Here is a 21518-nt window from a genome sequence, read left to right on the forward strand (position 1 = left end):
CGTCGTTTTGATTCGCATTTGGCCCCCAATGCCCCTGAAAATATCCGTTGCCATGAAAAGGCAATGCTATCCAAACATGATATGTTGGCTTGCATGCGTGTGGTATTTTTAGAGAAAATAGACATGTTTCTGGGTGGTAACGGGTCTCGTGCAATGTCTGCAGGTAGTAATTGGTCTCGTGCAAGCAGCCGTGGATGCACATATATCGACGACATGATCGACATATGAATTGCGGCCACTGGCCAGTTTTGTTCCAGACGCACCGGTTTTTATTCCCGTGTATTGATCCCTCACGTTTGCCTAGTCTCGTGCGGCTTTACTTATGCGCTGTCGACATCATGTCACACTAGAGCTGACTCTGTCGTGACCGTCACACCTGTCCTTCCTGCCTCCCGTTGTCATCGTCGACGTCTGCGTGACCTGCCAGGATGCATCTCGCACTGCTCGCTGTCCAGCTTCTCCTTCTCCATGCAATCTCTTGTATTGCTGCAGTTGGACGAACACTTCCGACCCCGACATCACCAGCCACAACGACAGCATCACTCCGCTTCCGAGCTGCCACCCAACAGCCCACCACTGTTGCCTTGGCTGCTGCCCAGACTGACGGTCAGCTGATCACCTGTGGTTACCTCGATGGCAATGCCAGCGCTCCCCGCTCGGCCCAGCCTGGGTTTGACTGCCGCATCGACACGCTGCATGGCATCTGGGGCTTCTGCCCAACGACGGTCATCGCCGCCACGGACTGCGGTCTTGCTGCGGCATGTAGTGACTCGGGGACCTGTACCAGCATTTGTGAATTCAATGCTGCCTCGGGCCTAACGACAATTACATGGTATGTTGTTCTTCGGCAGCTATGCATTATCCTTTTGTTGTGTGTGTGTGTGTGTGTGTGTGTGTGTTTACACAATCGTCTAACGTGGCACAGTCCCAGCTCCGGTACCAATGTGGCCTACTGCTCGACGGCCATGCTGACGTTTGGCGTGGACCAGAGCTACGCATATGTGGCCTGTGGACACAATCCAGTGACCGACCACTATGTTGCCACGCCGACCTTTACACCCACCCCGTCAACGACCAGCTCCTCAAAGTTGCCCTCGACAACTTCAACTAGGCCCTCTGTATCATCCACTTCGTCGCCCTCTACCAAATCGCCTGCAGCACAAAGCTCGTCGTCTAGCAGCAGCTCCCTGGCAACGCAGGTCTCCGCCACGAAAACATTTGCCGGCGCCACTGTCGGTACGAGCCAGGCGACTTCATCACCATCACCGCCCCCGGCTAGTAGTAGCAACACGAACGTCGGGGCCATAATTGGCGGTGTACTCGGTGGACTCGCCTTGCTCTGCACTTCGGCTATAGTCGTCGTGTTCATCATCAAGCGAAACCGGTCGAGCAGTCGCGGTGACAGACAGCGTGACGGCCCATCAACGTCGACATCGTCGCCACCACCACCTGACATGTCCCCGTCCACAGCGCCATTTCCACCAGCGTCGCCCTATGCACAGCACGCACAATATGCTCCGCACCTGCATGGCATGCATGCCGGAGCGCCCCCGCCTCGGCCACCTCCGGCAACAGGTCTGCCCCATGCAATGTACCCAAACGTCTACCATGAGGCCGACTCGTCGACCGAAAAGTACAACCCATCATCAGCCCAGAGCAGAGGTTATGAGGGCTCCGCAGCCTACGCTGTGGAACTTCCATCCCACGACAATTTTTGATTTAAGGGAGACATAAATTTTGGTGTAAGCTGCGTTGTTATATATCTTATTATTTCCACGTTTTCATTTGTATCTTTAACGGCCGCAAATAAAATAACTTTGTTCTTTCTACAGAGATGTCTTTTTCCTATCAGTGCCGATAATAACGTGCTTCTGTCCGTAAAATGTGATTGCTCATACTCACTGTCTTGAGCCACGAGTACTTCGAAAGTCGCTGTCGTTTCAACTGTTGACCAGCGCAATTCCGTAGCAACGTCTCGATATAACGCACGTTTGGCGTATCCATGCAGAGGTCATATTTCTCACACCTAAGGAGGTACTCTTTTACTTTTTTTTCAATTTGTTTGCTTCATGTTTGAGGGATCATTCCTGGCTCTACATGGCCAGCTTTCTCAATGCCCCCAAAAAAGAAACTATCACTGAATTTATATTTATTTCAGGTTTGCAAATCACGAAGCTGGGTTGGACGGCTGTGCTATCGGTTCGCATAACGGCTATCCACACAATATATATTTGTCAGATACAGGGGTCGTCTGTGCCATCACGTTGCCGACATACAGCTAAGTATAGAAGGCGGAAAACATCAATGAGAATTACCTTTTGGGACGAGCACTTGTACCGTCCCTGCTCCAACCTACGTAGCAGGTGTGCTCTCCTATGCTCTCCTGTGCACAGCTCTCCTGTGTTCTCCTATCTTCCCTTGCTTCACCTGTAGTCTATGACCTCTCTGTGTCACGTGCGCCACCTGTGCAGCCTGTGCCACCTGTGCTCTATGTCTTGTTCATTGCGAGTCTTGATTTTCTCACGCCTCTTTCTCTTCCTCGTCCGAGGTCTATGAGATGTCCTGGCTTTGATGGCAGTGTGCGCTTCCTCAGTCAACCCGCAGACGCGCTGAAACTCTCATTCGGGCTTGGCGCAGAATCTGCCCGGACGGTTGTTAGCATCAGTCTCGAAACCAATGCTCCAACGTCCGTTCCGCCACTCGACTTCAGTTCATGACAGTCGAGAGCGAGATGGGCCTCTTCTGCCGCCCTTTCGATTCTCTCCCTCAAGCCACTTACCTGAAGAATACGACTGATGATGAAATGAACCTTGAAGAACTCCTGGTTCGGCATTGGAATTTGATCATCTGCAGACGCTAGGCTGAAGACGGCCGATCCAGTTTTCGAGGTTGTTCGAACATTCACGTCGACGAGCCGTGTTGCAACATACTTGTTCTAGAGCCGCCAACAATGTTAGCCAGTTTTCGAAAAACGACCCAGACACTTGAGACAACTCACGTCGCCCTGTGGTTGGAATGCAACTATGTAGGAGCCGAAATTTCGATGCGTTGGCAGGTCCATTGTTACCACGTTCCCACATTGATTGATGCTTCTAGCATCGATCAAATCCTTCAGCTCTGGAAAATAGCGGTGAATCGAAAACCAAATGATGGTTTTATTTCGAGTTTGGACAGCATCGCCGTCGTCGAACGTGCCCAGCGCAAACGGAATGATATGTGCGCACTCGACGGGGCCAGCCTCGTAATCTGGTGGCGGCATGGCCATTCCTTTGTCCACGCTGTTAAAGTCCCATGTCCCTGTAAAAACGCATCTGTACCCGTCTCTGCGAAGACATTCGGCGCGGAGGACGGCCTGTTCCGCACGAGTTGACGCGTTGATTGTGCTCATCCCCGCGTCAATTGCGTCCTCGGCACCCTCGCTAGGTGGTGTCGAGAGCGGCTCGGGAGATTGCCCACCCGCCACGTTGACTGGCAAGCCTATTAGAAAAGAAAGGTGAAGAGAAAGAACGCTGGAAGAACACTGGCCTGAGAGAACATACAAGGTTTCAAAATCGCATCCAAGAGATGATTTGAGAGGCCGACAAGCTGGTCGTCGCCATTGCATTGCTCCATGTCCGCTGTCAAATTGCATTTGCCGGCAAAGTCTAGGTGTTCGAAAAAGGCAGACAAAATTCGCCACGCGCCATAGTGGTCCTGTTTGATCTTGTCCAACTTGACGCTCGCGCCGAGGAATGCGACACTCGTGTCGGACAAAGCTGGAGACAACGAGGGCGAGGCCGTTGGGTGCTCAGACAGTGGCGACAAAAGCCGCAGGGGGTTGTTCCATGCGGCCATTTGGGTACTAGGAGAAGAGACGTTGAGGAATCGCGAATGAAGAATAGGGAGCTGCTTGCATGAACTGTTCCAATGAAGGAAGAAACGAAAATACTCGACTGGGGCTTGGGAGAAGGAAAATGAAAGGTGTGTTGATTTCTCTAGGTGTAGTCATGTGACTAGACGTCCTTTTCTGTGACTGGTCCGTTTATGTAGAGAATATGGCTGAGGGGAGACCTATACTAAACCAACGAGTGATTGAAGTACTAGACAAGGAACAGTCTAAAACGGATCTCTTTATGCCGATTGGGAAGCCATATCGGCTTGTTCCTTTTCAGTTCCCGGGGATTACAAGGCAGAACCGATCGGCCTTTCCTGCACGTCTGCCTTATCGCCTGACGGCCGCAAGCAGCAACCTTGCCGAAAAGGAAAAAAAAAGCCCACAAGGGTATCCAGGCACTCTCCAGGCACTCTCAGCAAAGCCATGTAGGAGTGAGATATACCAACCGTGACACTTGTTTATAAGTCGAGAGCACAAAATGCATAAGGACATTTCCGCTCCTTAAAACAGGCACGTTTTGGGCTCCCTTGGCTTCACTGTTGTTGTGGCGCAAGTAACGCAGGTGGCGCCGACACCACGGGCAGCGCAATCTGTACAGCCAGCACGGCCGGCACGAGCACAAGGCAGCACAACGCAGCACAGATAAACACAGGAGATCGCAGGCAGTGCGTCCTGTGCCTGCCTCTGCTGCCCTGCGCCCGCATGTGCTGGGGTGCTTAGCGCCCGTGCCCGACACCCAGAGACGGCCGGGATTGGCAGGGGAGGAGATGATGTCTTTCGTCTTCTATTTCATATGGTATAATCGCACCTAAAGTGATATTATCCGCATGCGCATCTGAAGATAACGCCAATGACGCGATTCTGAGGCAATCAGGTAGATCCCGGGGTTTAAGCACTATTTCCACGGGAATAATAGCACTCCGGCCCGGAGGAGGCCCTCACTCACATTTCATGAAAAATCTCCAACTTTTGTCTTCAATTTTTGATTTCTATTTTTGACTTGACTTTCGCATTTCACGATTCATATTTTAGGATCATTTTGCGTGCTCACCATTCCCACAACGTCTGCTACAATGCCTGAAAAACAACAAATCGCGATACAGCCACTCGCGCACTACAAGCGAGTCTCGAGTCGCCGCCGTATCGCCGTTTGGCTGCTCGCGGTGCTCCTGGGCGCTGCTTACCTAGCGGTTTCTCATGTTGTAACGCAGTCTTGGACACATCGGGGCGGGGAATCCCCGCCCTTGTCTTCTCATTCCGAGGCCGTCTGTGTGCAGCCAGCGGCCCTCATCCCCGACGAGGACAAGAAGCTGAGCGAGGCATATGAGCACCTCACCAGTGAAGATTTCCGCAGCAAGACCATTGCGCGCCTCTCGGGGGCCGTGCAGATCCGGACGGAGTCGTTCGACGACCTCGGCGAAGTCGGCGAGGACCGCCGATGGGACGTCTTCTTTGGCTTCTACGACTACCTCGAGCGCACGTTTCCAGCCGTCCACCAGACGCTGCGCGTCGAAAAGATCAACACCCACGGTCTTCTCTACACGTGGCAGGGCAGTGCCGGCGACGACGATGCCGCGCACCGCAAGCCTGCCGTGCTCATGGCACACCAGGACACGGTGCCCGTCCCGGACGACACAATCGACGCCTGGACGTACCCGCCGTGGAGCGGCGCATACGACGGCAAGTTCATCTGGGGCCGCGGCTCGAGCGACTGCAAGAACCAGCTGATTGCCGTCCTGGAGGCGACCGAGCTGCTTGTGCAGCACGGCTTCCAGCCCAAGCGCACGCTCTTGCTGGCGTTTGGCTTCGACGAGGAGACCTTTGGCTACCACGGCGCCGGCAACATCTCGACCGTCCTCCACGACCGCTACGGCGACGACGGCCTCGCTCTTGTCATTGACGAGGGTGCTGGGTTTGAGCGGGCGTGGGGGACGCTGTTCGCGAAGCCCGGCGTCGCCGAAAAGGGATCGACCAATGTCGAGGTCACGGTCCGCTCGCCCGGCGGACACTCCTCGATTCCCCGCGACCACACGAGCATCGGCATTCTCAGCGAGCTCATCACCCAGGTCGAGGCCACGCAGTACCCGGCACGCCTCGACGAGCGGAACCCCTACTTTGCCCAGCTCCAGTGCGGCGCCGCACACGCGGCCGCGTTCCCCCCCAAACTCCGCACGCTGCTGAAGCATCACCGTCCGTCAAACAACCTGGACGAGCCGGACCAATTGGCCATTGAGGCGGCCAAACAGGGCCCCGAGATCAGGTATCTGCTGCAGACGTCTCAGGCCGTGGACATTGTGGCCGGCGGCGTCAAGGTCAACGCGATGCCCGAGCGCGCCAAGGCCGTCATCAACCACCGCGTCAACATTGGCGAGACGACGCAGGTCGTTTACGACCGGCTCACCCGCATCGCCGGCGGTGTGGCCGCCAAGTACAATTTGAGTCTGCACGCCTTTGACGGCCAGGATGACGCAGACTCCATCGTCCTCGTCGCCCCGCACGGCAGCGAGTCGTCGCCCATCTCGCCCGCCGACGGCACCGGCGTGAATCCGTTTTCGGTTCTGGCGGGCAGCGTCCGCGCCATCTACGGCGAAGAGACGATCGTTAGTAAGTGACACCGTCGGAGGGAGATGGAGCGTATCCATATGTGATGTGAAACCCGGCCTTTCATTCAGTTTCTTTCCTACTGACCATCGTACAGCGCCCGGTATCATGACCGGAAACACAGACACACGGTTCTTTTGGAACTTGACGAAGCATTTATTCAGGTTTGCGCCGGGTTACGACCCTGAGGATCTGGTTGGTGCCCTCCGGGGTGTCCACACCATTGACGAAAAGATAAACGTAAACAACCACATCAACGCCGTGAGGTTCTTTTTCTTGTTCGTCCGCAACATCGACAGCGCCGAAGTGTGAAATACGGGCCATGAATATAGTTATGACGGTGGACTATCTATTTAATGCATATTTAATGCAGTGGCGGCAGTTCCATAGCATAGATAAATGTATATAGTACATATTATTGGCCACCGGAAGTCGTATCCACAGATTTTTAGCGTACGCGTAGTATTTCGGTTGTTTACTAATGACTTGCTTTTAACAGACAGCCATTGAACCTGCGCTGCGTGAATTATTAAGGGCCTACATACAGTATACGTATGCTCTTGTGGCGTTACTCACAAAAAGGGCTCCAATAGATCACAGTGTGAGCGCATCATGTTGGAGGAGTAAAAGGCTGTAAGGATCCACCATTGCTATCACTATTCTGTCTCCTATTCAAGTGCTATCCTACCTGACGTATCGCTTGACGGAGGGCGACAAGCGACTGTACGGGCTGTAGGGACATAACAGCATCTATTCACGCCGATTGTGCGCTTCTGCGATCGTGCTATTGTGCTATTGCGCTATTGTGCTATTACGTTACTGTGCTGTTTTTGCTATTGTGCTATTGTTGACATTGCTCCGTTGCTCTTTCCCCACTTGTGGTCATCGTTGCCGTTGTTCTTTCCCCACAGACACGGATATCAACATTGGTATGTAGTCATGCGTTCGTGTCGATTTTCCATCACGAACTTCGAGTTTTGCTCGTTGTTATCTTTTTCTCGCGTCAAACGCTTCCGCTCTACACCACATCATCATCCTTCATCAAGCATCCACAATATCTCTGATTTTTTTACTGACACAGAGGAAGGCACGCTTGTCCGCGGCTGCATGCTGGTCCACCTGGAAAGGTGAATCCTGTGTCCGAAAAGACACCGGCAGGACAGGGGCGCGTACCTAGCCACGAGACGACGACCACAGCGACAACGATATCGACGATAGCGAAGACATACACAACGGCGACAAGCATCGACACGATGGCCCCACAAGTGGAAATTTCCGACGCCGTTGTAGAGTCGGCCATTGTGCCGGATGTCATGTTCAGCAACACCAAGGCCTTATTCGAGTAGCTCGATACTGCACGTGAGAATAGCGACACGGATAGCTTGGTCGTCGGCCACATGTCTGTGAACAAGTTTCGCGCCATTGAGGCCGAGCGCGAGCGCCGCGGCCGCCGCAACCGGTTTTTCTTCCTGCCCGATCTCGCATGCCTCATTGTGACGATCCCAACAAGGCGCCACGAACGGGCGCACCTTGAAATGTACGATTGTATACAAGACGTCATCAAGGACATGGGCCTTGCGGACCAATGGACACACGACGGCGGCGCAACCTTTGACCCGCCAGGCGACGCATCTGGGTCCGGCGAGGGCGATTCGTCGGGCGGCCCATCAAGCAGACACGATCCACACGGCGATGCTTTCTTGCCGACTCTTGTCATCGAGGCGGGTGTGAGCCAGACTTTGTCGTCGCTCAAGACCAAGGCAAGATGGTGGTTCACCGCTTCCAACTTCCATATGAAAGTCGTCGTGCTAGTGAAGCTGCTTGTCGCGACGTCAGCCATCGAAATCGAGCAGTGGGGCGCAGAGTTGTCAGGACCGCAACGCCACTGCGCCACAACAACGCGGGCCAGCCATGCAGCGAAGGAGGCTGTGCTCAAGCAGCAAGTTTTGATCAACTGGGTCGGACCATTGCCGCTTCCCCAGACGCCGTTGAACCGTCGCGCATTGTCAGATTTCCACGTTCAGGGTGCGCCCCTTGTTCTACGCTTCCAAGACTTGATGGATCGACCGCCGGTGCCTGCAGCCGGTGAACACGACATTCTAATACCAGAGGTTCGCTTGCAGCGTATGGCAAAGCGTGTCTGGTAGAAAGGGCAGTGTAGGTTGGGGGCAGCTCGAGTCTTTTCCTTGTTCCTCTGGTAATCAATGACAAAGTTAGCTTACTATATCTGAGGTATTTAATTGATTTTCTACGGCATATTTGATCCATGACATTTAACGAAGCCGTCATGAGGAAAACCGTGACAGGTTTCATTATAAGTCACCATTTTATTCGTCTACATAGTTTAGACTAATGTCCGACGAGTTATATAAACCACCATCAACACCATCTACGCTAAACATAATACATCGAGCTACTTCCAAACTACATGACTTAAGCTGGATTTTGTTAGCTAGCGCGTACTGATAGGCTTCGGCAATGATCACACGCCAGCAAGGCTAGATACTTCTCGGATTTGTCTATCAAGTCACGGGGGCGGCGTGGTTGATTTTCCTTTCCCTGCATCCACTCTCAGACGGGACATCCATCGTGATTTCTTCTTTTGCATTATAATCAAGTTTTTCTTGCTTCTGCCAGCCTCGCTTCTTTGCGTTTCGTCGTCCCCTTCTACCAAACGACCTTTTCCCGCCGCCGCCAACATGGTGAACACATTTTACGTCATCTTCGTCGTGGCCTACATGGGCCTTGTGCTGCCACACCTCATCCACCGCATCGACCGAATCATCGATTACTTTCGCGACGATGAAACCCGACGTGAGGTTGACACCAGAGCGAGTGCAACGCAGCTGATTTTCCGGATTCTCTTGGCCATAGTATTCGTGGTCATTCCATTCATTCCGGGGATGGTCTTTCCCTCGCTCAACAGCATTCAGCCAGCCGGACATTGAGGTAACGATAGCCACTGGAAAACCGACCGATAACTTCTCCATTGCTATCACCTTTGGTTTTGTTTTGTGCGACACAACAAGCACCGCTCGAGGAATCACTTTCACGCCAGGAGAAAGAGGCACAGTAGCACCGTGCGAGCCATGATGTCATACAGACTCGTGCATCGTCTGGCCCGATGGCCATGACACATCTGCGTCGGCGGACAACCAACCTAATGTCGCCCTGTGTACACCGTCACATGACAAAGTACATTGAATATTGGAGAATTATACAGGTTCTCTCTACGTCTATATTGCGCATTGTTTTTATTGGAAGGGTGGGACTTGGAAATAACCTGATTTTTGTTATTTCACGTTTTTATGTACGAGATATTACAGCTCTTAAAATTGATAATAATTTATAATACAACCATATCTAACCAGAACCAAAAGAATAAATGTCAAGAATTTGTAAATGACAAAATGCTCGCTAATGGTGACTTCGAGATTGTGGACCCGATATTAAATGCATCCCACGCTCATCGCATCTACTGCTCAGCCTCGCCGTAAAACACCAAGCAGCGCACCTCGATGCTCTGCCGGCCCTTGGCATCGGCCGGCGTCTGCGGATCTTCAAAGGCCGTGTGCGGCGTCCAGGCTGAGACGCCCGGGCGGCCCACGCCGGGCTGGACCTCGCTGCGCGAGTCGAAGCACTTGATGAACAGCGCCTCGTCGGGCACCATGTCCTTGACATAGTAGAACTGGTGCGTGTCGTTGGGGACGACGGTGTAGGTCTCGCCCTTGACCGAGTAGCCGTCGGTCGACTGGGCCTTGGTGGGGTCGGGCAGGACCTCTTTGCCGCGCACGTCGACTTCGACGTTGGGGTCGCCCGGCTGGTTGGGGTACAGCAGGTCGACCTTGACGACGTCCTCGAGCTTGGCGGTGCGGTAATCGATGAACCCGAGCGGGTGGTCGGAGGCGGCGTGGCCAATGGGGCGCCAGACGTTGATGATCTGGTAGCGGCCCTTTAGCAGCTTCTCGGTCTCGGCCGGGTCGCTGCTCGCATGCCGGCGCACGCGTACCGCGGCGGCGCCCGGGGTCTGGTCGACGTGTACCTGCTGCACGGGCTGGCGCGGCGCGTCCGGGTTGCGGCGGCGCACGGTGTGGTCGAAGATGACGACTTTGGTGACGGGTTCCTGCGGGGTGGAGAGTTTCTCGCGCACCAGGGCCTCGACCTCGGCGTAGTAGCCCGTGCGGATGGCGTCCTCGTCGACGAAGAGCTTCTCGGTGGCCGGGCTGTTGTAGAGGGCAAAGCCGGAGCGGTCCACGGCCAGGTCGCCGGCGGGCGCGTCACGGACATTGGCAACCGTCTTCTTCTTCGCGATGCGAGCATAGGAGCTGGCGTCGGTGTCGACCTTGGCCCAAGGCTTCACAAAGGGGACGTCGCTGTCGACGATGGTGGCCGGGTCGGCGTAGCGGAATATGCCGGAGGTGGTCATGATGGATCGTCGAGCGGGCGTCGAGGAGAGGAAGGGCTTGTAGATTGTGCGAGGCGACGATGCCAACGGGCGAGTATGCGACAGCTGGTTGAGGGCGAGTCTCGCAGCTGTCTGCATCTGCTGGTGAAGTGGGATATGTGTAAAAGTAGATGAAGCAACTGATGCAGATGATGAGCAGACTCAAGTGTCGGTCGTGGCTTGTGTCGTAGGGAAGCCGATCTTTGTATTCCTATAGGTACGGGTCTCTAAAGCCCCTTTCTTTATAACTGTCAATTGTTTGTTGACATATGTTGTTCAGAGTGCTGTTCCTTTTTCGTCGACAATGGGAAGCTACCTGCATTTATGCTCGGCAGATGCTAAGGCGACGATGGCGTTATCACCGTAGGGCTTCCGAAAGCGTGCTAGAGGCCTGCTGTATTATGTCAGTTATGACGTCCTGCGCCTTTCGGGGACCTTCTACGGCAGTTTGTAGTGGCTGTCAGTGGGCTTTGGCGGGGTTTGAAAACCGTATTTGGCAGCAAAGCGCTGGTGGGAATTATTAATCCAGGTGAATAAGCGGGGGTCATTGATAATACGGCAACGAATGGAATGACTCGTGCTAAAATGGGGCTGGCAATCTGTTTCAAATCTCATGACTTTCTTATTTGGACCTCGCACTTCACGGCTCGTCATTCTTCCACGGTCGCTGTGGTCAGCGGCATGCATGCACGTCGGTTTGCATTGCTAAGCGTCCCGCTCCGTTAAATGTAATCATACAGCTACGAGCACCCCCCAAATTACATGGACGTCCCGTCCTCGCACGATGCTCGGAATTCGGCAAAGTCCACGACGCGTCCCTCGAGCCGCGACCGCTCGGCCGCGAAGACGAGCAGATGCGACGTGAGAATGTCGTCTGGTGTGACGCCCAGCCGTGCCTGGTCGTTTTGGGCCACGGCCGCGACAAACGCCCGCGCCAGCCCCGTGTCGCCGCCGCCGTGGTAGCCGCCCTCCAAGACGGGCCTGTGGTGCGTCTTGGTGCGCGTCTGGAAGTCAAACACGTCAAACGAGACCATGTCGCCGACCAGCTCGCCCTTGGTGCCCTGGATGCGCGTGCCGCGGTCGCAGATGGCCTCGGTGAAGGCGGACATGGTCATGCTGGCCGTGACGCCGCCTTCGTACTCAATGTTGACGACCTGGTGGTCGACGACGTCGTTGTCGCTCTCGTAGACGCAGTTGCCGTACGACGTGGTGCGGAGGGCCTCGGTGACGTTCTCCACGTCCAGGGCATCGGCATCGACAAACAGGCTGGCCCACTGCACACCCGGCTCACTGAGGCGGTCGACGTAGATGCGCTTGGCGCTCCAGATGCAGTCGGGCTCGTAGGCGCAGCCCAAGCAGTTCTTGGCTGCGGCGGCCGCAGCGGGCTTGCGGGACTTTTTGAAGTGGCCGATGGAGCCGAACGAATGCACCCTGGTCGGCTTTAGGCCGGACAGGTAGAAGGAGAGAATGTCAATGTCACTGGCGGTTAGTTAATGGATGAGCCAGCGAGGGGACGAGGATGTGTCAGTACTCGGCGGTTGGTAGACGTACTGGCAGCACTTGGCCATGAGGGCAAACGAGGACTCGGACTCTTTGCGCCGTGCCCCGCGCACGTACGAGTGCGAAAAGTGCTCGTTGCCGACGGGCTCAATGTGCTGGATGTTGATGATGTCGCCGAGGGTGCCGGATTCGATGGCTTCCTTGATGGTGCGGTTGTACGGTGAATAGCGGAGGACTGCCGGAGTGCAATCAGCACAGGTGCAATGGACGGATGTCGAATATCAAAACGCTGCCTAAAACGCCGTCCATAACGACCTACCATGTCCTATGCCAAACACTTTCGGCTGTTCGACAGCCAACACCTTGCGCACCATGGCCACGCACTCGCCAATGGACGTAGCCATGGGCTTCTCGCACAGGATGTGGTAGCCTTTGACAGCGAAATCGGCAACGGCCTCGGCATGCAGCTGGTCCATGACGGCTATGACGACGCAGTCGGCCACGTTGCCATGGGCCTCCCCGTGGGCGAGCAAGTCTTTCCACTGAGCAAACTGCATGGCCTCGGGGATGCTGTGCTTGGTCGCCGTCGCCGTCCGTCGGTGCTTGCCGGGCTCGGCGACGGCGACCACCTTGGCGAGGTGCGGGTACTCCAACGCGTAGCCTGCGTAGGTCTGAGGGTGTTAGCTTTGAAGTGCTCGGGTGAAGGCAAGGAGGGACGCACCCTACCACGGTGGCCTGCACCGATAATGGCGATCGTCACCAGACTGACAGCCGTGTCAAATTGTTCGGTAGCCATGGTGATTAGCAATAATGGAGGATGACCTCGTGGACATTCCAAAGGAGAGGTTGGAAATGAACACGGAAGCAAGTAACAAAAGTGAAATATCTGCAACACAGACAGGCAGAATGGAGATATAATGTTTGAATATGCAGTACAGTTATTCGCAATACCAAGTTTAAAGATGTAGAATAATACGCCCGTCTTCACTAACAATGTACCGTTTCTCAAGAGGACGTCGTGTTTACGATATGGGCTATGAGACCACCGCGGACAATAGGATCTCGCATTGCTCATCGGTGGCCAATGTCACCAGGGGCTCGACGCGTATCTGTTTCTGTCTGGCTCGTTCTAGCTCTACTTCCCCAGACTCCTGGCATATACAACAGTCTCACCCATGTGCCACGAATGGGACGTTACAAGCAGGTGTATGCCATTCAATATCCCCTCAACTAGATGCCAGACTCCATTCCCAAAACCCAGTCACGATTTACCGTCTTTTTTCGTCGTTTCCTGCTCCTCGTCTTGTCTTCCTCGCCTCTTTGGGAAAGTGTCTCCCAATGCCCAATAGTTTATTGTTGGCGTTTTCGGAGTTTGCGGGACAAATTGTTGTCCGACACCTATCAGCTCGATAGCTTTGGCAGATTGGTTAGTTTTGTTGTGAAAAGCGGACATTGGAAAAGGAGTTTTCAAACGACTGGGGGGTGTCGTAGAGGGCGCGTGCTGTTATGGAATCATGCAATGCCAGTCTACCGAGTAAGGCTAGACTGCTACGCTTATGGCAAGCCATGCGTCTTGGCAAAGTTTATGTCCGCGAACAGCAGCTTGCTTCTCTACTTGCACTGGGGAGCTGGTGCGTCGTGCAATACGGAGTTCACTGTCTGTCATGTTTTCATTTTCTCGTTGCAACGGAAGGTACTGACAGTTGTCGTGAGCCATCAACGAAAATACGCATCAACCACAAAAGTAGCCCGGTAATATTCACCACTTGGTACTCATCTCTCGTCGAAAGTCGAAAGTGACCGCCCAGCGGTCTTCACTGTTAATCATTACCGGAACATGGCTTCCCTCCGGCCGGAAGTGGTTAAAAGAAAACACGCGTGCCTCTGGAGTCTGAAATAGGTCTACCGTTATCTTGGTCGGACTTTGAATTCCTAGTTAACTGCCGAAAGAGATGGACAAGCTTCTCTACCGTCGTAAGGACCTACGTCGCATCCTGTAATCTGCAGAGTACTCGGCCGCCAGTCCTCATTGGGGAATGGATTCTTTCCTAGGCGTTCTTTCCATGATTCCTGAAGAGGTATATTTGGACATACGACACAGACCGAGCCTACGACCCTGGGCCTGGCAGCAGGCTAGGTTGCCCACTGCTCCTTGAAACGGTCAAGTGACACTTGGCCTTCTCCCAATAGCCATCTTGGCTCCCATGTTTCAGTATCTTTGCTCATGCTGAGGATACAACGTTACTGGCTTTGTTTTTTGTTATTTCGGTTGTCTCATTTTACCCCATACTCCAGCCTAGTAAACATTGCTAGGTGCGGCCGTTCCCTACGAGTGGCACCGTTATTGTATCATGTTGAAACTTGCGGGGAAGTGGACGACGACTATGGGAAGGAGATACGTTGAAAGTCTTGGCCCTCATCATAGCAACGTCCGCCACTGGCCCAAGCATGGAATGCGTTCTACACGATCGCGTGTCGGGCTACCTCGCACCCACCGATATATGTACATGTCGATGCACCACATCATCAGATCAAAAGAACGACACCGTGACAACGAAACACAACACCGGCCGTATTCAAGGCTCTATTTTCTTTTGTTTTCATCAACATCATTCAAAATGGTCGCTCTCGCCGCCATCCAGATTGGAGGCTTCTGCGGTACGTCGTGATACCTCGGTGTATACCATCTTGTCCTTGCTAACAGCCCAGACAACTTGCCATGGACACAAATCATCCTCGTCGGCTTCGTGGCTTTCAGTTCCGTCGGCATTTTCAGTGCCATCGGCGGTCTCGGCGCTGGTGGCACGCAAGACGTGCAGCTGGTGGACGTCTCGAGTAGTGTGCTGTATGCCACGTTTGCCTTTTCCGGATTCATTGCCGGAAGCATCAACGTGGGTCCATCTGTCCTCTGGGCCTTATTGTTTTCTGCCTGGTACTTACAACTGACCCTCCAGAACATCTTCGGCCCTCGACTGACCATGTCCGTTGGCACCTGCGGCTACGCCATGTACCTTGGCTCCCTGTGGTCGTTTCAGCTGCACAACACCCGCTGGTTTGTTATTTTGGCCGGCGCCATCCTTGGTTTCTGCGGTGCCCTCTTCTGGGCCGCGCAAGGCTCCATCATGATGGCCTACCCCCTCGAAAAAGACAAGGGCCGGTCCTTTACCGTGTTCTGGGCCATCTTCCAGCTCGGCACGCTGATTGGCGCTGCCATTGCGCTCGGCATTCAGTTCCACAGCACGCTGCTTGGAGTCTCGATGGGGGTCTACGTGGTGTTTTTGATCATCATGCTCACGGCCATTGGCTCCAGCTGGCTCGTGCTGCCGCCCCAGGCCGTTGTCCGCAAGGACGGCTCGCTCGTCGAGCTAGAGCCGAATGTGTCGCGGCGCACGGAGTTTGCGGCGTTCCTGGGCATGTTCAAGGACTGGCAGCTGCTTTTGCTGTTTCCCATGTTCTTTTCGAGCAACTACTTTTACGCCTACCAGGGCGCCCTCACCGCGTACTTGTTCAACGGCCGCACACGGGCCCTCGTGTCCCTGCTCACCGGTCTGGGCTCTATGCTTGGGTCCGTCCTGGTTGGTTTCTTGCTGGACAATCTCCCCTTCCAGCGCCGCAAGCGGTCCCTCGTCACGTGCGGCATCGTCGCCCTGCTGATGATCGGCATCTGGGGCGGCGGCTTGGCGTTCCAGCTCCGCTTCCAGCGCGACGACGCCGCGGTGCTGGGCGAGCCGCTTCCCTGGGACTGGACAGCGAGCGCCGCCGCCGGCCCCATCCTGCTGCTGCTTGCCTACTACATCATCGACGCCACCTTCCAGGGCCTGGCCTACTACACCATGTCGTCGCTGACCAACGATCCCTTCAAGCTGGCCCGCATGGCTGGCTACTACAAGGGCATCCAGTCCGCGGGCTCGGCGGTGTCGTTTGGCATCGACGCCGTGCGCACGCCCTACCTCAACGAGCAGCTCGTATCGTGGCTCCTGACGCTGGTGTCCCTGGCTCTCTGTGCCTGCGTTCTGTTCCACACGCGCGACACTAATATCGATGTTGAGCACACCGTCTTTGTCGAGGATCTGGCACCCGAGCAGCTCGAAGGTATCCGCATACCCGGTGGCCACGCAGCCGGCGCCTACGAGGCAACGACCGAGGCCAATGTCGGCACCCATGTGGAGAATACGACGAAGGTGGTGTGAAACAAAACGTCGGCGGATGTTGAATGGAAACGTTGGCATTGTTGATAGTCATGTACGATTTCAAAGTCTTCCTTTATCTTTCCGTCAGGCGCTGGGTGAACCTCATATATGCTGTATAAGACCAGCTCTCTATCTCGTCGTCCCTGCATCCCAGTGAATTCAACTATCGCCACCGAAAACAAAATACATTCAAGCCACAGCCCCATCATCTGCGCTGGGCAGGTACTCCCGGTATCGCCGGATAAAAGAAGGAATCGTCACCTTGCTGCAGTAGGCATCCAGCTCCTCTGGCTCCAGCGCTTCGACCCACTCAAGGTCGACCAGCATAATTCGACCGTCCACGAGCATAATGTTGGAGAGCTTGTTGTCGCTGTAAATGAGTCCGTGATGTTGCAGTGCTCGTATGGGCGCTTCGATGCGCGCCGTAAACTCCTCGATGGTGAGGCGCGGCTGGGTCTGGTTCCGCAGCGTCTGGCCCGCCAGCAGTGAGAGGACCAGCGTGCGCCGGCCCTCACACTGCGCCTCACCGTAGAAGACAGGGACGGCGCTGCCTTGGACAGACTGTAGCCGCCGATACATGGCCTTTTCGTTGTCAAACTCTTCGGTCTTGGACACGATCTCACCGTCGTCGACGAACGGCCCTCGCAGCTTTTTCAAGACGACGCAGCTGGGCAGAGCGTATCGCGGCCACAGGATCCGGACACACCGCTGCAGCAGTGTGGGGAGGGACGGCAGCCACAAGCGGACAACGCGGTGCCAGGCGCCTTCGACAAGAGTGGCCTTGAACACCCATGGATACGCGCGGTCTAGAGGTTCCGCCAACCCTGTGATCGTGCTGAGTCCGAGCCGGAACTGGAGGAGAACGGTCAGCTTTGGTGTTGAACACCTTTAAATGGGTTCGTTTACCAATTGCGTACTTTCACCCGGCGTGGAAACCGGTATTCAAAATCTTCCATGTTGTATGTCTTTGGTAAGGAAATAAGAGCGCATGTCCCTGAGTTGGCTTGATCCTGCATATCTCGTCTCCAAAACTATCCTGTCGCCTGACGATCCAGGCGACGAACTACGGCTGGGCAGCAAGACCTAAGAGTGCACGGCCTCTCCCCACCCACTCGCTTCCCAACCTTCCCGCTGTCCGTGCCTCACGCCACCTCCGTTGTCACGAAGCCAAGAAAGAGCGAGTTACGGGTTCCTTTTGCCTGTTCCTCTTTTCTCCCCTTTTTGCAGGAAATAAGCCGCTGGTAACTAAACTGCATTGTACTTTAGCTCGATGTGGTCTATTTCGACAGTATCTCACGGGTGTATCATGGACGCATAAAGAGAAATAATAACAAAGAATGGCTATATCTATCACAAAGACTGACCTTGTAGTGATGACACGTTAGACCCCGCTTTCGATTCTCGGTTGCGCCGTAGTGAAGTAGGTGAACAAGAGGCCTACGTGGCATTGTTACAAAAATAGACTACAAAGGGTATGAAAATGTCAAAAGAAACGACAGGAAATGATGAGCACTGCGTGAGCTGCAGACAACGTTAATGTCGTTGTTCATTCGTTTATTTAAACCACAATTGTTACCCAGCTCCTCCGCTTCCAACTTGGTCCTCCATCCCGTAATTTTGTGAACGTCCGCCGATAATCAACCAATCAGCACCAAACAAACACCACCAGCCACTCCAACTCGTTCCTCATCTCATATCACGATGCCCGTCTTTCTGTATCGCATCCTCTTCATTTTCTTTTTAAGAGAAGATGGAACGGATACTAGAGCAAATCGGCCTTCGGGGTCGGCTCCTGAATACCGCTTTCATGTATGAACTCTGCACCAACGTCTGATCCATTGGCAGGGTCGTTAAGCCAAAACTTTAGAAAGTACAATTATTTTTTAAAAAAAAAATCACTTGCGCGGTTCTTACAATCTGGGACTCTATATTGTATATAGCATGTGTAATGCCTCATATGACCCCCATTCAACATTTTACTCAATTCTCTCGTTCGCGATATCTCGCACTGTATGTCCGTATCTTACACGCAAAGGCCACCTCCATCCACTAAAATATCCGAGCCATTAATGTATGTGCCCGCGCTGCTCGCGAGGAGCACAACGGCACCGGTCAGCTCCGACGGACTGCCCATGCGGCCACTCGGGTTGCGACTGGCCCAAATCGCCCTAAACGACGCGAGTCCGTCGCCTTCGTTCAAAATCGTGTCCATGTAGCCCGGGCTCACCGTGTTTGTGCGGATGCCGTACCGCGCCCACTCGGCCGCCAAGCTGCTCTTGAGCATCAGCAGCGCCGACTTGCTGACATTGTAGGCCACCTGCGGCTGCGGGTAATTGACCCGGTGCGCAGAGATGGACGCCACAAAGGTGATGGAGCCGCCGGTGCCCTGCCGGACCATGTGCCGCGCGGCGGCCTGGGCGCAGATGAAGCTCCCCGTGGTGTTGATGTCCAGGATCTTGCGGAACTGGGCGACCGGCACGTCGAGCGACTCCGCGCTGCCCACGACGCCGGCAAAGCAGACGAGGACGTCGACCGAGCCGAGGGCGCGGGCCGTTTCGTCGACGGCGCGGCCCACCGCTGCATCGTCGGTGACGTCGACCTTTTGCACGCCAATCGTGGCCTGGGGAAACCGGGCCCGCATGCGCGCGACATTGTCGTCGGACTCGGACACGTTGACGTCGAATATCATGAGACCCCGCAGGCCGTGCTCAAGGAGTGCGTTGCAGGCCTGCAGGCCCAGTGTGCCCGTGCCGCCGGTCACAATGGCGTTCCCATGGACCGTAAAACGCTTTGCTGCCCCGACGGCCGGGTCGGCCTCGATTTCGGACGATGGAGCCGGTGTGCGGGAAGAGGGGCTGCCGTCGCTAAAGACCATGGACGGGATGACGCGAGACGTCAGAGCATCGCGATCGGTGAGTACCGACGGTGCAGCCATTCTGATCGGATAGAATCTGAGGTAGTTTTGGCGTCGCCTGTTTGTTTATGAAAGTGCAAGACACAAAAATTGAGATGGGTTAACTTGGGATTCACATAGATATACCAGCACTCGTCTCCGATATACGGACACACGATTCGCTTTCCTGGTCCTTTGACCCATCGCATGCGTCGCATTGATCGTGATAGACCTGTGAACTGTGCAGGGCCGTTGTATACATTGCTTCAATTGTCACTAAACTTTGCACCACGCAGGGCCACGGGCTCGTGCATCCTTCCCGCCGGTTGCTACTCCTCAAGCTAACGCAATCCGGCAGGTGGTGCGGGCCCAAACACTCACACGCCATAGGAGCCGTGAGAAAAGACTGGACCCGTAATCTTACGGGCATCATAGAGGATACATCGTACTGGCAAAGTTATCCAACCCGGAACCCTTGTAGCTTCGCCTCGATTACCAGGGCCTGAAGCATTGTCGAGGGCGATTTCAGATCTTGATAAGCTTCGCATAAGCGACGGAACTTAATCCGACGCTCTTCTCCAGCCATTATCAATTCCTGGTTTCGTCTCCGCGCAGCATCGTGTGCTTCGTCCGCCGCAAAGTACAGTCTCTCTGCGTTGTTTAGGGCTCGAGCAAGGTTTGCTTCATGCCGCATACGGAGCGGCACCCATTGTCTGTCGTCAAGGGAACTCCGTAGCCATCGGCTCAATTTGTTTCGCGCCATGCCTTTCGACGCGTTGAGGACAAACGATAGGGCCAGGGGTCGGCCAGCCTCAAGGTCAGAGTTGGCTGTTGCCCACTCCGCCGTCCTTTTCGACCGGACGGTATACTATGCCGCAAACAATGCGCCAAAAATTGCCGATGGCGCGACGAACGCGATAACAACTCCGATGATCACGCTGCGGTGAAGACATTAGCTTCAGCGTCGTTATGTTTCCCCACTTGAAATGTTGACTTACCTGTCCAGGGGTGACGTCATTGTGGAACAGCAGGAGTGACAAAACTTGTGGGAATCGGAAAAGTGCGTTAAAGGAAATTGGATAGAGCAGTGTCGATGGCTCAGATGGTGGTTCCGCGGACAGACGCATGTATGGTAAAAGATGGATGAAAAGGAGGAAACAACAACATGAAGACGCGTTACCGTGTCGAACTAATATTTAGTGCACGTGATGTGTCGCGTCACGTGCGCTTGACGATAAATTTAAGGGTCAAGAGATAAACCAAGAGGAAGTCACAGCCGGGCTTATGTAGGCTCGGTGTAATCGTAAAGACAAGGTAGCTTGACGATACCTTTAGACCACTGGGTTACCCCTGAGACACCTGCGGGCGTGTGGGCGAATTGGTTGACGTATTGACTATCGACGACATCATAATACCTGAATGCAAAATCCCCGCGCTTTTGAAAGTAAGTGCCGTAGACGGTGTGTTACTAAAGATGCAAATGAAAAATATTCCGGTAAATTGGAAACGCTGGTTATATATACTGGGATCGGTGTGCATTCTTCCAGTGAACCAACTTGAATCATAAGTAACGGTACATCCCGTGCTTTAACCGGTGTAAATTTGCCAAATGGTATGACTACATAGCATCACCGCATGTGTAACCATTTAACAACTACTAAGCGGAATGTATCTCTTGCGGCGCTAGTCGCCGCGCTGCTGACTCTCGGGGTTGCATCCTTGGCAATTTTTGATTGTATCAAGAGCATGGGTCAGTTTTTTCCTTGACTTTCAATTTGTCTTATACTGGTTCGACGATCTGCAGCATGTGGGCATCGTGTTGCGTTTGACATCCTACCGGCTTGGTATTAAAGGGGCTGTTGATTTGACGGTGTAAGTACCATAACATGATTTGGGACGCGGTATGGGGACGGAGAAAGAAAAATAACCACACGGTACGTACTAGACTTTTTTGAAAAGAACAACAAAAGCGTTCATCGCAGAGGGAGGGAGTATTACTTACGGTAGGAACACCGA

The 21518-nt window shown here is 54.2% G+C and overlaps 10 protein-coding genes across 10 annotated transcripts; 5 read left to right on the forward strand and 5 right to left on the reverse strand.

Moving 5' to 3' along the window:
* Window positions 1–428: 428 nt before the first annotated feature.
* Window positions 429–1718, forward strand: SPBR_08487 (uncharacterized protein; the record flags this gene model as incomplete). The annotated part of the gene is made up of 2 exons (XM_040766725.1): window positions 429–832; window positions 926–1718. The coding sequence occupies 2 exons, from the start codon at window positions 429–431 to the stop codon at window positions 1716–1718; spliced, it is 1197 nt and encodes a 398-aa protein (XP_040614401.1).
* Window positions 1719–2520: 802 nt separating this feature from the next.
* On the reverse strand, window positions 2521–3834 carry SPBR_08483 (uncharacterized protein; the record flags this gene model as incomplete). Its single annotated transcript, XM_040766721.1, has 4 exons — window positions 2521–2550; window positions 2780–2935; window positions 2999–3477; window positions 3540–3834. 4 exons carry the CDS (start codon window positions 3832–3834, stop codon window positions 2521–2523), a joined length of 960 nt encoding a protein of 319 aa, XP_040614402.1.
* A 1113-nt stretch (window positions 3835–4947) lies between these two features.
* On the forward strand, window positions 4948–6787 carry SPBR_08306 (Gly-Xaa carboxypeptidase; the record flags this gene model as incomplete). Its single annotated transcript, XM_040766544.1, has 2 exons — window positions 4948–6478; window positions 6573–6787. The coding sequence occupies 2 exons, from the start codon at window positions 4948–4950 to the stop codon at window positions 6785–6787; spliced, it is 1746 nt and encodes a 581-aa protein (XP_040614403.1).
* A 941-nt stretch (window positions 6788–7728) lies between these two features.
* SPBR_08898 (uncharacterized protein) lies at window positions 7729–8622 on the forward strand (the record flags this gene model as incomplete). Its single annotated transcript, XM_040767024.1, has 2 exons — window positions 7729–7761; window positions 7822–8622. The coding sequence occupies 2 exons, from the start codon at window positions 7729–7731 to the stop codon at window positions 8620–8622; spliced, it is 834 nt and encodes a 277-aa protein (XP_040614404.1).
* Window positions 8623–9174: 552 nt separating this feature from the next.
* Window positions 9175–9423, forward strand: SPBR_08912 (uncharacterized protein; the record flags this gene model as incomplete). Its single annotated transcript, XM_040767038.1, has 1 exon — window positions 9175–9423. One exon carries the CDS (start codon window positions 9175–9177, stop codon window positions 9421–9423), a length of 249 nt encoding a protein of 82 aa, XP_040614405.1.
* A 527-nt stretch (window positions 9424–9950) lies between these two features.
* SPBR_08596 (uncharacterized protein) lies at window positions 9951–10901 on the reverse strand (the record flags this gene model as incomplete). Its single annotated transcript, XM_040766834.1, has 1 exon — window positions 9951–10901. The coding sequence occupies one exon, from the start codon at window positions 10899–10901 to the stop codon at window positions 9951–9953; it is 951 nt and encodes a 316-aa protein (XP_040614406.1).
* Window positions 10902–11677: 776 nt separating this feature from the next.
* Window positions 11678–13215, reverse strand: SPBR_08412 (streptomycin biosynthesis protein StrI; the record flags this gene model as incomplete). Its single annotated transcript, XM_040766650.1, has 4 exons — window positions 11678–12398; window positions 12471–12654; window positions 12739–13090; window positions 13141–13215. The coding sequence occupies 4 exons, from the start codon at window positions 13213–13215 to the stop codon at window positions 11678–11680; spliced, it is 1332 nt and encodes a 443-aa protein (XP_040614407.1).
* A 1822-nt stretch (window positions 13216–15037) lies between these two features.
* On the forward strand, window positions 15038–16609 carry SPBR_08400 (uncharacterized protein; the record flags this gene model as incomplete). The annotated part of the gene is made up of 3 exons (XM_040766638.1): window positions 15038–15077; window positions 15129–15310; window positions 15374–16609. 3 exons carry the CDS (start codon window positions 15038–15040, stop codon window positions 16607–16609), a joined length of 1458 nt encoding a protein of 485 aa, XP_040614408.1.
* A 189-nt stretch (window positions 16610–16798) lies between these two features.
* SPBR_08664 (uncharacterized protein) lies at window positions 16799–17565 on the reverse strand (the record flags this gene model as incomplete). The annotated part of the gene is made up of 2 exons (XM_040766902.1): window positions 16799–17461; window positions 17527–17565. The coding sequence occupies 2 exons, from the start codon at window positions 17563–17565 to the stop codon at window positions 16799–16801; spliced, it is 702 nt and encodes a 233-aa protein (XP_040614409.1).
* A 1067-nt stretch (window positions 17566–18632) lies between these two features.
* SPBR_08608 (oxidoreductase, short chain dehydrogenase/reductase family) lies at window positions 18633–19544 on the reverse strand (the record flags this gene model as incomplete). Its single annotated transcript, XM_040766846.1, has 1 exon — window positions 18633–19544. One exon carries the CDS (start codon window positions 19542–19544, stop codon window positions 18633–18635), a length of 912 nt encoding a protein of 303 aa, XP_040614410.1.
* Window positions 19545–21518: the final 1974 nt, after the last annotated feature.

The sequence above is a fragment of the Sporothrix brasiliensis genome (assembly GCF_000820605.1).
Source record: "Sporothrix brasiliensis 5110 chromosome Unknown Cont22, whole genome shotgun sequence".
Taxonomy (NCBI): Eukaryota; Fungi; Ascomycota; class Sordariomycetes; order Ophiostomatales; family Ophiostomataceae; genus Sporothrix; species Sporothrix brasiliensis.